The sequence below is a fragment of the Leiobunum rupestre genome, chromosome 5 (assembly GCF_980474605.1).
Source record: "Leiobunum rupestre chromosome 5, qqLeiRupe1.1.hap1, whole genome shotgun sequence".
NCBI lineage: Eukaryota > Metazoa > Arthropoda > Arachnida > Opiliones > Sclerosomatidae > Leiobunum > Leiobunum rupestre.
Window position 1 is genome coordinate 16259870 of NC_143388.1, and position 14571 is coordinate 16274440.

Sequence of the window (14571 nt, forward strand, 5' to 3'; positions counted from 1 at the left end):
TAGTGACGTCATATGTCGTCAGATAAAAACGCTCTATTCCAGCTTATCAGGTGTATACCTGTGAGTTGGATATTTTCTTAATGCTTGAAAGTAGCTGAAATGCAGAATTATTGTTGTTATCGAAAAATTGAGGTTTCATTTTGATATTTCGAAGTCGTTGCTATGTCGACAGGCTACAAAATAAAAATGTTTAATGTTCGAAGACTGTATTTTGTAATGCCAAATATTACGTTTTCTATATATAAATATTATTAATAATATTATTAATTAACCACGAATTAATCGAAAATGAAATGATCGAATTGCTTTTGATCGGCACAATATTCTATCAGACTTATAATTTTTGTAGAATGGATCGAACGTTCATTCGATCGAATGGTATTTAAATACTGCTTTGGTTGATATTTTAGTAGCAATTTTTTAGTAGGAAGTGTTAGATTGAATGATCAATTGATCGAATATGCATTTGATCGAAAGGAAAATGGATACTTAGCCATTTTGATTTAAAAAAGTGAACGAGTAAATGAAAGTTTTAGGTAGCTCTCGAACCACATTGGTTTGAAAGATAAGCGCAGGACCGAAGATCGAATCTCCTTAGTCGAAGGTAAGTTATTAAATAAATTTAAATTTGTGTTTAATAATTTATGTTTGTGATGTAACGTCGCTGTCGATGGAAATACATGTATAGGATGGGTTGGGTTGGGTTAGGTTAGGTTTGGTTGGGTTGGCATTCGATCAATTGCACTTGCATTTTTTTCCCGATTCGATCCTTTGCAACAGCTTTCGATCACTGATACCCAAACCGTAAATATTATCATATCATATTATTATATTTTAAATATATCTCACGGAATCTATACAATTACTTACTTCCCTGAAGTCAAATAATACAGTAACCTTTGAAAGTCATTCTCCAACATTTGCTTCTCAATAAAGAAAACAGTTTCGAAAAGGTCTCATGGGTAAAAAACTTTTTATTAAAATCAAAAAGCCGTGGCAAGCTACTATCAATAGTACCGGGGAAGGTGGGCTAAACTTGGAGGAGGGGAACAGTGAGGCGAAACTATGGGGAATATTAACGAATGTTAAAAAATAAAAAATAATTTTTAGTGTCAGTTGCAAAAAATACGTATTGTTGGGACGTTTTCTGTATATTTTGTAATTAGTGTGCCTGACGAAGACCGCGAGGACGGTCGAAAGCTTGCCACGGCTTTTTGATTTTAATAAAAAGTTTTTTACCCATGAGACCTTTTCGAAACTGTTTTCTTTATTAATAATTACCATGGACGTACTAGGTTTTCAAGTTAATTTGCTTCTCAATTTTTTTTTGGAACTGCCAATAGGCCTTTCTATAAATTAACATGGCCTAAGTAGTGTTTACAGTTTTCTTTCACACTTTTTCAATGCTTCCCCAGCTCTCCCACTAAAGAGAGAGAATGAATTCATCCATAGCTTTTACTACACAATCTCAACAAGTTGGGCAGTCGTAGCGAATTTATGGAAAGCTATTAAGGTGCATTTTAAGAATACCTAGGTTTTTCTACCTTTGAATGTATACTTTTAGGTTAGTGTACCATCTTAGAGAACCATATTTCTAATTGAAATTATTTATTTTTGTTGGTTATAACCTTGTGTTGCGCGGGTGTGCTGGTATTTTTACAACTGACTTGCGCGTGCTCCTGACCTCTGACCCGGGGGGGGGTCATCGAATCTGGTGTCCCTGGGTCTTCTAATTACAGAAAATCGGATGTGTAAATTATTGACACGAAGAACATTAATAATAATAATAATAATAATAATCAGCTAGGCTAATACCCAAGGCGCCACTTTAGGCCCAAGTTATCTAGCAACTTGTAAAGCCATTAATTCAGGTGGCCAGGTGACAATGCGTAGGAGGGTGGTGGCGAGCCCTTCATGCCACGCCACTCGAGCCAACAGCTCCCTACACTCACTATTACCGTTAACCTCAGCAAGTTTTTATGGGAAGGGGAAACCGATGAACTTTGGGGAAATCTCCATTAACCCAAGAAGGTGTAGCTTCGAATAAAATAATGATATAATATGCATGCTTCTTTAGAAGATATATTATACCCATAAAAATAACCATACAATCGACTCTAATTTCATTCAGAATGGTACGCAGCGATCTTCAACTATTTATTTGAAAAAAAAAAAGCTTAGACGACAAGACTTTATTGGTTAACTAATTTTTAAAACTCATCCGTCCCGGATGAAACAGGTCACGTGACCTTATGGTTAAAACATGAGGTCCGTGATAATGGGAGGCAGAATTTCCTGTGGTCTCTCGACAAAAATATAATTTTACTTCGATTTTAAGTACAAGCTCTAATCCGGGCATCTGTGGAAATCCGTTTTTCAATGGCAGCGCAAGTACCGGCCCCAAACAATTCGTGAGAACCTAAGTCTATGGTGCGCGATTGCGAAACTTCTACAGTATACAACCAATGAGTTCAAGATCGACAAATCTAACTGTGCGCGATAAGTTTTCGTGTCACCAGCCCAAGGAGACGCAGACATGCTATAATTTTAGGCCTAACGGCCAACTATGAATGTACCCTGGGTAAATACTTCAATTTAGTCAGTTCACGGCCGTCTCGAGATCTGCTTCGCGCTCATAGCGGCCCAGGCAAAGATTTCCTCTCCTATGTATTTCCGCGAATACCTTCTTTTAACACTAGGAGCGCTGTCTGAGCCCCCCCTTAAATGTAAAAAATTAGCGGGATATTTAATAGTTTTCTATGGCGGTAAATTCAACTAGTTAATCCTTTTTGCATTGTTTTTCAAAAACTTCTGGAAAGTTTGGGATATACATCTTATGATTTGATCTTTATCTAATAAGTTTTCATTTAAAACATTTATTTAATTAAAGTAATATGCTTATATTGAGTTTTATTAGTTAATTGCTAAGCCTAACCAAAGTTTCTTTTGTTTTTCACAATTTTCACACCAGTATTCGCATTTTTTATCAGAATTTTAAATAAATAACCACAATATTATTCATATTATTTAATAAATACCTTTATTATTCTTTAAATTAAGTTCACATTTCTCAAACTTAAGTTTTAAAATATTGCCTATTTTTAATTTGCAAAAATGCCCACCACAAAAATTTGTTGTGTTCCATTTTGTGAATCTAAGAAGAATATCAATGTATAATTTCATCAGTTTCCAGTTGATGAAAGTTTATGCAAATTATGGACTAAGAACATATCTAGAAAAGATTTTGGGGTCAATGAAGCTTACGCATCACGCAAGATTTGTTTGTAGTGGGACATTTTAAGGAAAGTGATTACTATCAAGGTCTAAAGATCCGCAAATTAAAGAAAATATTGACAAAGGAAACATATGAATCTATAATATCTATTAGAATAACTTCATTGTCTACAATATCTTGCGTGTCATACCTCCTTAAATCTGGTTTCCAGTTTGTCTTGACAAGAAATTTAACGAGCGATGCTATTGAAATGTTTTTCAGCATTCTCAGGAAAATGGCTGGAGGGAATGACATGCTTGATGCAAGAGAAACTATATTCAGTTTAGAATCCTACCTTAAGAGAGGCACTATATCATTAACAAAACCTAAAACATCTAACGTTCCCCAAGACAGCTTCACAGATCTATCAGCCATGATTGATACTAGACTCGATGGATTTTCAACTATTTTTAACGGCAATTAAGTTACGTTACCATCTGAAGTTATGAGTACCCAGATAATCAGAGATGCACCTTACGGCTAGCAAGTATCGCATACTTGGCTGGTTATGTAGTACAAATCCTAGAGGAAAAACATTTTTGCGAATTGTGCCTTGAAAATGTATCACAGTCTAATTCTGACTCACAATTAGTTGGATTGATAAAATTGTCCGACAGAGGAAACCTTAGGTATCCACAGCAAAGCTTTATCATGTTAATGGCTATAGTAACAACATTCATAGAGAGAGCTGTACCCTATCTCCGGGATTCACCTGCCATTTTAAAAAAACATTGAAATCCACTTGTGGCCAAAAATTGCTCTATGCCCTTACATCCAATGTGATTTGAATAATAATCACCGAATGAAATTGCTGATTTAATTTGTTGAAAAGTCGTACTTCCAATTATCACAAATATTACCAAAACTCTGTCCGCAAAATTTGAGAAAGTGAAAGAACTTGTGCATAAGTCTCTTTCTTGAAAAGTACTCAAGTTGTAAATTTTAGTTTTCTAAATTTTTAGTCATGTATCATTCAGTGGGAAATTCACATTGGTTTATTATATTTATCAGATTTAAATACCTTCCAAGTTTCCATTACTATTTTCATTCATAGTGATCTTCCAAGTGTCAGTTAGTTAATTAAAATTCATTTATTTCACTACTTTAATTAAAATAAATTAAATAAAAGGCCTCTGGATGTTACTACATAGCAAAATTACAGCTGTAAGGAGAACCACGTGTTTATGTTTACATTTATATACAGAAAACGTCGACGGCGGCTTCTGGCTCCAGAATGACCAAATTTTAATAACGTTTTTCAAAACTTTACTTTGCGTTAAAAAATCTCAAGAGGTGTTTAAATTTTTTATTATTAATTAACTTAAATATTACTAAAAAAATATTTTACAAAAAATTACACATTACGCGATAATAATTGAAATTCCAAAGTTCCGCGCAGTTCCTCCCATTCGATAACATGGCTGCGAATTTTCTCAAGGGGGGGCTAGACTAGCGCCAGAAAACGATGTGAGAAGTTTTTGAACTAATTTCCCATACGCGATTTTCGTACGATCGCCTGGGCCGCTATGAGCGCGAAGCAGATCTCGAGACGGCCGTGGTCAGTTAATCGCAAGTTTACCTTTTTAATCGACCAACCTGGTCTACTGATTTCGAGGGGCTAGTCACTCCGCGCAATCGGTGTCAAGCAAGTACCCTTGACTGTACTAATAAGAGTACGCGTAATCTTCTGTGTTGAGTACGCGTTGTTCGTAATTTATTATTAGTGATTTTCATATCACTACGTTTTATTTGATTCTATATAGTAATGTTTGATTTAAACGAGGGGCAGTTTGCCCCGTTGATTGATTAAATCCTGATTAAGATGATAAAATCACGATAAAATTGAGTTAGTGATTAAGCCGATTGAATCACGATTGAGATTATTTACCCGATTAAATCACGATTGAGATTATTTACCCGATTAAATCACGATTAAGATGATTAAATCACGAATAAGATGTTTAAATCACGATTAAGATTATTAAATCATGATAAAATCGAGTTAGTGATTAAGCCGATTGAATCATGATGAAATCGATTTAGTGATTAAGCCGATTGAATCATGATTAATATTATTAAGCCGATTAAATCACGATTAAGATTATTAAGCCGATTAAATCACGATTAAGATTATTAAGCCGATTAAATCACGATTAAGATTATTAAGCCGATTAAATCACGATTAAGATTATTAAGCCGATTAAATCACGATTAAGATTATTAAGCCGATTAAATCACGATTAAGATTATTAAGCCGATTAAATCACGATTAAGATTATTAAGCCGAATAAATCAGGATTAAGATTATTAACTAACGACTAAGATTATTAAATCATGATAAAATCGAGTTAGTGATTAAGCCGATTGAATCATGATTAAGATTATTAAGCCGATTAAATCACGATTTAGATGATCAAATCACGCTTAAGATGAATAAATCACTATTAAGCTGATTAAATCACGATTAAATAATAAATATATTCCAAAAATTAGATCGTGATTAAGTCGATTAAATCGCGATTAAGCTGATTAGATCATGATTAAACAGATTAACTTGTGATTAAATCAAGATGAAAAAAGATTAAGTTGGATTAAAAAAGATTAAATTGGATTAAAAAAGATTAAATTTGAATAAAAAAGATTAAATTTGATTAAAAAAGATTAAATTAGATTAAAACAGATTAAATTAGATTAAATTGGATTAAGAATGATTAAATTAGATTAAAAAAGATTAAATTGGAATAAAAGATTAAATTGGAATAAAAAAGATTAAATTGGATTAAAAAGGATTAAATTGGATTAAAAGAGATTAAATTGGATTAAAAGAGATTAAATTGATTAAAAAAGATAAAATTGGATTAAAAGAGATTAAATTGATTAAAAAAGATTAAATTGTATAAAAAGATTAAATTGGATAAAAAAGATTAAATTGGATAAAAAAGATTAAATTGGATAAAAAAGATTAAATTGGATTATAAATTAAATCGTGATTAAATCGGTTAAAAATTTAATATATAATCGGAATAAATCCAATTAAGTATGCCCTCGCGGCAACCTGAAATTAATACTAAACCTACTAGTAGTATACCTAGAACTATACTAGTCATAACCTATTATATATTATCAAAAGCAGGAATACTTTAAAAGCTATTATTTTCAAATTAAAACTAACATTAGTAACAAATGATTATATGTTCTTTTATGATTTGGTAACTGTTGTTCAAGGGGATGACACCACGAATTTCCGCAATCGGTGGCACTGTTCTTAGTTACGACACTACGTCGTGGTTTTAGAAATGCCTTTGAAGGACAGGGGTTACTTATTTCATTATACTTTTGCTACAAGCTTTCATAAACGTTTATTAATATGATTGAAGTATAGAAGAAATATAAATTCCAATTTCATCTTAGACACTCAGACGGCTTAGTTCTGTTTGTATTTGTTTGACGCCGTTTGAGTCGCTACTGAGGAAGCTTTGCCCCGATAAATCTTTTATTTAGATACTCAAATTCAGAATTAATTATTTGAGATACCAAGTATTACCAACTATGACAAAGACAGAGTTTTAAAATGGTAAGCTTAGAAGTTAGAACAATGAGTAAAAACAACGATATTTAAAAGTGCACAAAAATTTGTTTATTGGAAGAATAAATTTAAAACCCGACTAGTTAATGCAGCCAAAACTAGTCGGGTTTTAAATTTATTCTTCCAATAAACAAATTTTTGTGCACTTTTAAATATCGTGGTTTTTACTCATTGTTCTAACTTATAACTTGTGCAAGTCGCTAAATAATATTAAAAATGGTAAGCTTAGGTGTATGGTTTTGTTTATAGACTAAGAAATTCGAGAGTCTGCACACCCAACCTCCGTAGGACTTCTTAAAGGTCGTTGTTTTATCGATACGATATATCAGACTAGAATGCCAATTTAGTTGTTTATTTTTTAGAAAATTTCAATTTATTTAAAGTTTGAACACATAATTAATTTTTAATAGCTATAAACAATTTCCGGGTGCGTGGATACAGTAAGCGGCTCTTCTAATAACCGCTCCGGAGTTGATTTCATCGCCGATTTTAAGATACTCTCTCGCGTTAAACCGATCTATCTGGTTAACCAGCAAAGTTGCGCAAGTGAGCCGCAAGCATTCGAATCGGTACTTTTTCATGGCCACAAACAAGGCGCGACAATTTTTCCGCAATTTGGTAGCCGTTCCACGATACATGAAATCGACCATATCCTTCAACTCGTCGTTAGTTAGATCGTCACTCAGATCGTACGCGCCCGGTTGTTGTTCGGACAGTTCGGATTTCAACAAGTTTGCTAAATATGAAGAACGCGCCGATACAATGTTCTTGTGGCATTTGATACTCGCGTTACCAGACTTGAGTATGACGTCGCCTTCCATTTGGTCTTCAAAGAGAGGCAGTCTACTAAAGGTGTCAGTGGGGATACTTTTGGCGCAATTGGACAACTCAGCTTCCTCCGTTACGATTTCCGTTTCTAAGGCATTAGCGTTGCGTACCAAGACGCCTTCCACGTCGCAAAAGATGGTTAACCTTCCTCCTGGCAGCAATTCTTTGTCTTTCAATTCCAGATCGACTCGCTTTACGAGCATAAACGAATACCTTCTACCGATGGCGATAGACGTGGTATTTTTAATGTTGTACTGTTTGTTTCTGTTTACGTCGATTATAGCATATTCAACTGACCCCGAGAAACTGTGAATGGCGGACGGCAAAGAAGAAAGGTATAGATCTACGGTAACGTATGGCCGATTATCGTAACAGGGATATATTCTGAAGAACCATTGAATATCAATTCGGGATTTCGTTGAGAATTTGGGACTCTCCAAGTAGTCGCTTTTGACGACGTACGGCAAATTCTGGAACTCTTCGATGATGTAGTTGAAAGTCGCCTTGTACGAATTAGTTTTAGTGATCAACACGACTTTTTCATTCGCCTTATTTCCGGAAACTAGGCCGACGCCTATCACCGCCACCCAGATGACACTGAACAACGATTGGCGGTACATGGCCACTAAAATGATCAAATGAACGACAACTGCGCGCCTTTAATAGAAACGTCCTATCTTATAAAGAAATCATTATCAAGTCGGGGATAAATTTTTACGACCCTTGTCACGCATTGCGCAATGGGTATCTGTATTTAATGCTTTCGTTATTATCAGCCATCAAGTTGACGCATTTCCACAGGGAGCAGTGATACACTTGCATCCTTTATCTGTTGTTTTTTAAAAATAGGGAAGGAAAGGCAGTTTCACCCGGTGCAGTAACTTACGTTGTCACCCTTTGGACCTACTTACCACATATGAACATTAATCGCGAGATTAATCGTTATGCAGTGGCACATCCAGGTTTCAGAAGTAATATATCACTAGATAATATAACTCTAGTGTACTTTCAGGTCTGATACTTGTGGTTTGAGTATTAGATTTAGTAGGTAAAACTTGTAGTGAAACAACCAAGATATTTTTGCTCAAAAATAGGTGGTGTCTTTTCACTTGTTCCAAGATTTCGGAGTAGGGTAAGAAGAGTACCGCTATGACGTCATTTAATTCCGATGATTCTGTGGTGGCGAATAGACGGTAAAATAAATTCCAACGGCTTCCCAGCCTCGGAAGGGTTTTTGAATTTGGGGGTAGGAAAAAAGGGGAAACGTTTCGTGACAGCATGGCTGCCAGCCTCCCCACTTCGCGACTTTGATTGTCACTGAAGTCATTTCAATCGTTTTTCTCGTCTATTACGATTGATCTCAATTAATAATTTGTATTTTAATTTAAAGAATTCAAGTTATAGGTAAATTTACAGTTAAACAACCATTTGGGCTAGCTTTTATTCCCGAAATATAATGGTCAGTTTACTTGATGGCGCCACGTGCTCTACGAAGAATCATGATTTAGATATTTGTTACTCGGCGACAGTTAAATATTTGTCTCTGCGCATGCTCCAATACCAACCAATCCGGTGTTCCCTCCCTGGCTAGTGTCCAGTTTTTAAGTGGCAATGACGGTTTAAAATTCCACCCCCATTTATTTTACCGTCTATAGTTTGAGTCGGAGTAAAAACGTTTTTCCAAAATGGCTGCCTGTGAACTTTCCAGCGGATAAATTCTGGCTAGCAGACGACAAAATCCGATTTACTCTCTTTACACATCCTTTTCAGTAGAAGGAGTAAAATGAGTAGCCCTAATACTCCGTAACAAGCAAATATTTTATGGGCCGCAGTAATTATCATCCCCAGAACAGGCGAATAAAACGTTTTAGGGTAAAAAGAGTACACTTTTAGCCCGAGAACAGGCGAAAAAAAACCACCTATAAAGTGAAAAAATTGCTATATCGACAGGCTACCAAATTAAATTGTGTGGGTATCCCACACGTGAGGAAAACGTGTTTTCAAAAGTGGTCTGTATTAGTTGTATTGACTATACAACTTTAAAGGCCAATTAGTGTGGCCACCAAACATGTCCATCTAATTGGCTAAAGTGAATAAAAACCACCTATGGACTATAATGCAGTTAAAATACGCGAAAAGGTAGACACGTCCATAATTAAATGCTGCCAAAAAAAGCTAAACCCTAACAAATGCATTAAATTTGTTAGGGTCCAACTAATTGGCTGCCTGTGGCCTTTTTATCAGAATCACTAATTTTAACCATATTTTTGACTCGCATATTATTTCAAATTTCGGAAAGGTTTTCTGTTGTAAGAATAACTCTGGTTATTTTTTTAAATCAATGCGCTGTTGAAAACAAACAAAAGGGATTGACGTAATACTCCAGTCAATTCTTTTTTGTAAGAATAGCAAGAATCTTATCGGAGTCGGATTTGATTTATTTATGTCTCTTCAAAAAAAGCGAACCCCCTTAAAAATGAATTTTTTTTTTATAATTCTATATGACTTTCAATATTTATATATTCCCCTTTTTTATGAAAGTCGAATTCGTTTATTTTTTTGTTACCAAACAGAGATCCAAATTTTCCCGATGTTAGAAAAATAATATTTTCTAGAAAAATATTTGTAGAAAATTTACAATCTGCTTAGAACCGCCAAGTCGGATGAAGCTCCTTGTACACAAAATCGTTGACCTATAAGCCTAACACGAGAGTTATTTGGGAATTGAGAAATTGTAACGGGGATGTACTAGTTAAATATTTTTACATTCGATACGCTATTTCGACTAATTATTACCTTCTGAATGGTTTTGGAATTTAACACCGGCTTATTATTAGACTTGACGTAGCGTATTGAGATTTATATTTATATAACCATTAATGTTTTCACTGTTACTGCTATTATAGTCATTTTACACCACTTATTTTCTAGATTTGTCATTTTTACCTCTCCTCCTTCGAACCCGAGCCCTCCTGCATGACAGGCGAGTGTTCTACCACAGATCCACCGTTACATGTTACGCTTCATTGAAAATTACAAACTCAGCTTAGCGGAAGAGTATATTAATAGTTTTTAAAGTTTACATTTTTTAATCTTGTTTTAGCGCAGTCAGCAGAGATAAGATGGTTAAAGGGTAGAACCCGTGGGTGGTCCACTTTGTTAGTTTTTTGTAATTTGTTTACGGGTTTTCTTATCGACTTAGATATAATGTAGTCGTTTATTGATATACGAGCTGTCGTCTAGTAAAGTGGCTTTCTGTACTTTGTTAGTGGTAAGGTTTTCGCTTCTTGTTAATACATTTTCTATTGGCGTGGATATTTGGATATCTACGATTCCTAATGCAGTCATTGATTTCCTCCGGAACCGAAAGCGGCTCCAAAACCGTCTGGAGCTGGAACCGGATCTAAATTTCGGTTCCTACTATTATCTGGAGCCGAATCTGGATCTGGATCTGAATCCACGGAGCCGGATCTGGAACCAAGAGCCGGTTCCGGAACCGGCTCCTCCTTTATCGTAATGTTTATATAGAAAACAATTAAATGTACAATTGGTCGCAAAAAAAGTGTCAGGGTGAGTTTGCTTGCCTGCGTCCGTCGGGGGTCCGTTGATACATGGTTTTAGGAAAAAGTATTATGTATGGACGTTTTCCGCGCGTTATACTTTTTTTCTATAACCATGTAACTATGTATCGACGGACGCAGTCAAGCAAACTAACCCTGGGACTTTTTTTGCGACCAACTATACTAAAGCGGAATTAAAGAAATTACCAAACGTATTATTTAGTAAAAACGTTTTATTTTTTATTTTTTCAAAATGAACATTGTAGCTGCGTAGCATTTCTAAACTTTAGAACAGATGCTACTTATAAAAATGTGTATGTTAATCAGCTAACATTTTCTCAATAATACAGTTTTTCACAAATTTACTGAACTCAAGCGAATTTTTACTACGTAACCAGCCATTTAGACACATGCACAAATGTCTTTTTGATAACAAATCAGGGCCATGAGAAAATAATTGTTCCACCGGAACTCCAGTTCCGGAACCTGCCAAAAAATCTCTGGCCATTTCGGTCATTCCATGTCAATAATTGCAGGGCCCCCACTCGAATCTTAAAATTTTTTATAGGAAAAATAGGATTATATTTCTAAAATTATAGGACTTTATAGGACTATTTTTACAAAATTATAGGATTTTATAGGACTATTTATGCTATTTTATTTACTAACTTTATGCATTTAAAAACAAAAACTATATGTAGAGAAATAAATCTTTGATTTTCACTTAAAAATAGTAACTATTTAACCATTTTATCACAAAAATATACTAGTAGCTAACCATGTTAACAATAACAAGAGTATAGACTAGAATGACTTGGTATACGAATTTATCCTATAGCTAAATCTAGCAATTTCACTCCGTGGTTGGATTTGAAATGGGCAAAATATCAAAATTATAGGATTTTATAGGACTTTTGGGGGATTTTGCTATAAATATAGGATGTTATAGGACATTTTTGAAAATATAGGATTTTATAGGAATTATAGGACCTCTGGGAGCCCTGTAATTGACTACTTGAGGGGTCCAATAGACTTCCAGATTTCGACTTGTACTCCACCTTAATTTTTATTCAAAATTTTATATTTTGGGCCCAACAGGCTAGTTACTTTAAATTATATGTCACAAATGAGAAATTATTTTAAAGCAGAAAAAAAATTATTATAATGTTAAAAAAACACGAAATGAAATACTTCACATTTTTTACTAAATATTTCAAGACTTTCCGGAGATATAGAAAATTTCAAAGTGTCCGTGGGAAGTAAAAATGAAATTGAAACATCAACACTCACAGAGTTAACACACCGAAATTTGTTGCCTGCGTTTACGATGGAAAGATATACTTTATTGAAATTTCAGATGATAATAGAGGTCGGTAACGGTTAATCATTATCCATGTTTAAATTGATTTTTTTCGGGGGAAAAATGTAAACAAAGAAATTTACCGGTTAATATTTCGGAAAATGATTAAAAAACATGAATTATTCGTAAATTTTGAGCTTTTTATCGAAAAAAACGTTGTTTTTCCGATTAATTTTACAAATTTATCAAAAAATTAATCGGATAATACATAAATATAAATTACTTGATCAAAATGTTTTACGAATAATTTTGAGAGTTTTATCTATTGAATAAAAGTTAACCATCCCCGACCTCTAGATGAAAATGACGAAACTTTCGTAAACTTTTTGCACCCTCCGGGTTTAGTAACATCGTACCACTGACCAAGAAGAGAACTTAGAGAAGACTTGTGTTGGATTCCTGAATGCAATGTTCTTTGTGAAGTGCAAAGTCCATCAACTTCAAATGGGCTTCAATACAAGTTCCTAAAAAGTCTTATCAATATCGTGGAAAGGGTACTAGTAAAGTACAATATCCAAAAGAAAGTTTAAATAATTTTGTTACCAACTTTCCTTTTAAATATTTGATTCTTTATTGGAATAACAAAATACAAATTCTGGTTTAAAATTAAAATAATTTATCACTGATGCCACTAGCCTGTTGGGCCCAAAATATAAAATTTTGGAAAACATTTGAGGTGGAGTACAAGTCGAAATTTGGGAGTCTATTGAACCCCGCAAATAGTAAAGTATTTCATTTCGTGTTTTTTTTTAACATTATAATTATTTTTATTTCTGCTTTAAAATAATTTATCATTGATGCCATTTATAATTTAAAGTAGCAAGCCTGTTGGGCCTAAAATATAAAATTTTCAAAATTTTTGAAGGTGGAGTACAAGTCGAAATCTGGCAGTCTATTGGACCCCTCAAGTAGTCAATTATTTCGTTTCGTAATTTTTTTAGCGACATTTGACTCCCATATTCGGATTCAGCACTAAATTTATACTTAATTTGCATATTTTCGTTGATATATGTCTATTAGATACCAAAATATACGAGAAACTCATTTTAAAATATTTAAAATCGAAAATAACCCAAAATTAAAAAAAATTATAATTTTGCAAATAATTTAATTACAAGTCTAAAACTTTGGGAAAAGAGTTTTCTTAAGCTACTATACTCGTAGAATAAATATTATTAAAATTAGAAATTAGGAAAATTTTCTGCTAGTCGAATTGACATGGAATGACCCATTTGCGATACTTGTGGAAAATTTTCATCTTGATTCTATAAAATTAACATTTAAAATAAAATAATAGAAATGTGTACTACTAATTAATTAAAATTAATTACCTCCCACCAATCGAAAATAGTAAATCCTTTAGGCCAAGAATGTGGGTTTACCGGATTACTTTCCAAATACATTTGAAATTCGTCTTTCGAATTTTTTTTTGTTTTGGCTAACTGGGATGCGATTAGCAATTTAGCTTTATCGACATTCTTTGATTTCTTATTTGGTGGTGGCGCTTCTGTTTCTGTTTGATCCGATTCCGAACTGTGATTTTGCTTGTAAATGTTGGACCAATTTATGATGTATTTTGATCTTCAAAGTTTTCGTTTTCATTGTCTTCTTCAGTCAGATCAAATACAGCAGCTAAATCTTAATACAGTGGAACTCAATAGTCAATTCGAGAAAAAAAAAATTAAAAGACGAAACTAACTTAAGTCATTTATTAGGCTATACGAACTTTGTTCTACGAAGAATAACATAAACGTTAAAAATCGCCGTTTGTTGTATTACATTAACTAAATTTAAGAAAAACCACGGGTTTTAAATTATTGCTATGAATTTAGATTTATTTTAAATCAAAGATTTTACCAAGTGCTTTACTGTCTTCTCAATCTATATCGACCGAGATATTGAAGCAGAATATCAGATGGGTGTTGAGGAAAAACCAGAGTATTAACTCGGTTCAGATAACGCA

At 33.7% G+C, this 14571-nt stretch overlaps 1 protein-coding gene across 1 annotated transcript; it reads right to left on the reverse strand.

Annotated features, from left to right (window-relative positions):
* Positions 1-7196: 7196 nt before the first annotated feature.
* On the reverse strand, positions 7197-10679 carry LOC149943649 (speckle-type POZ protein-like A). The gene is made up of 2 exons (XM_090175442.1): positions 10635-10679; positions 7197-8313 (listed from the first exon to the last, which is right to left on the reverse strand). Exon 2 carries the CDS (start codon positions 8306-8308, stop codon positions 7271-7273), a length of 1038 nt encoding a protein of 345 aa, XP_090031568.1. The 5' UTR covers positions 8309-8313; positions 10635-10679; the 3' UTR covers positions 7197-7270.
* Between the last annotated feature and the right edge of the window lie 3892 nt (positions 10680-14571).

Coding starts and splice junctions, on each gene's coding strand:
- LOC149943649 (XM_090175442.1), bottom strand. CDS start 8,308: ATGTACCGCCAATCGTTGTTCAGTGTCATCTGGGTGGCGGTGATAGGC.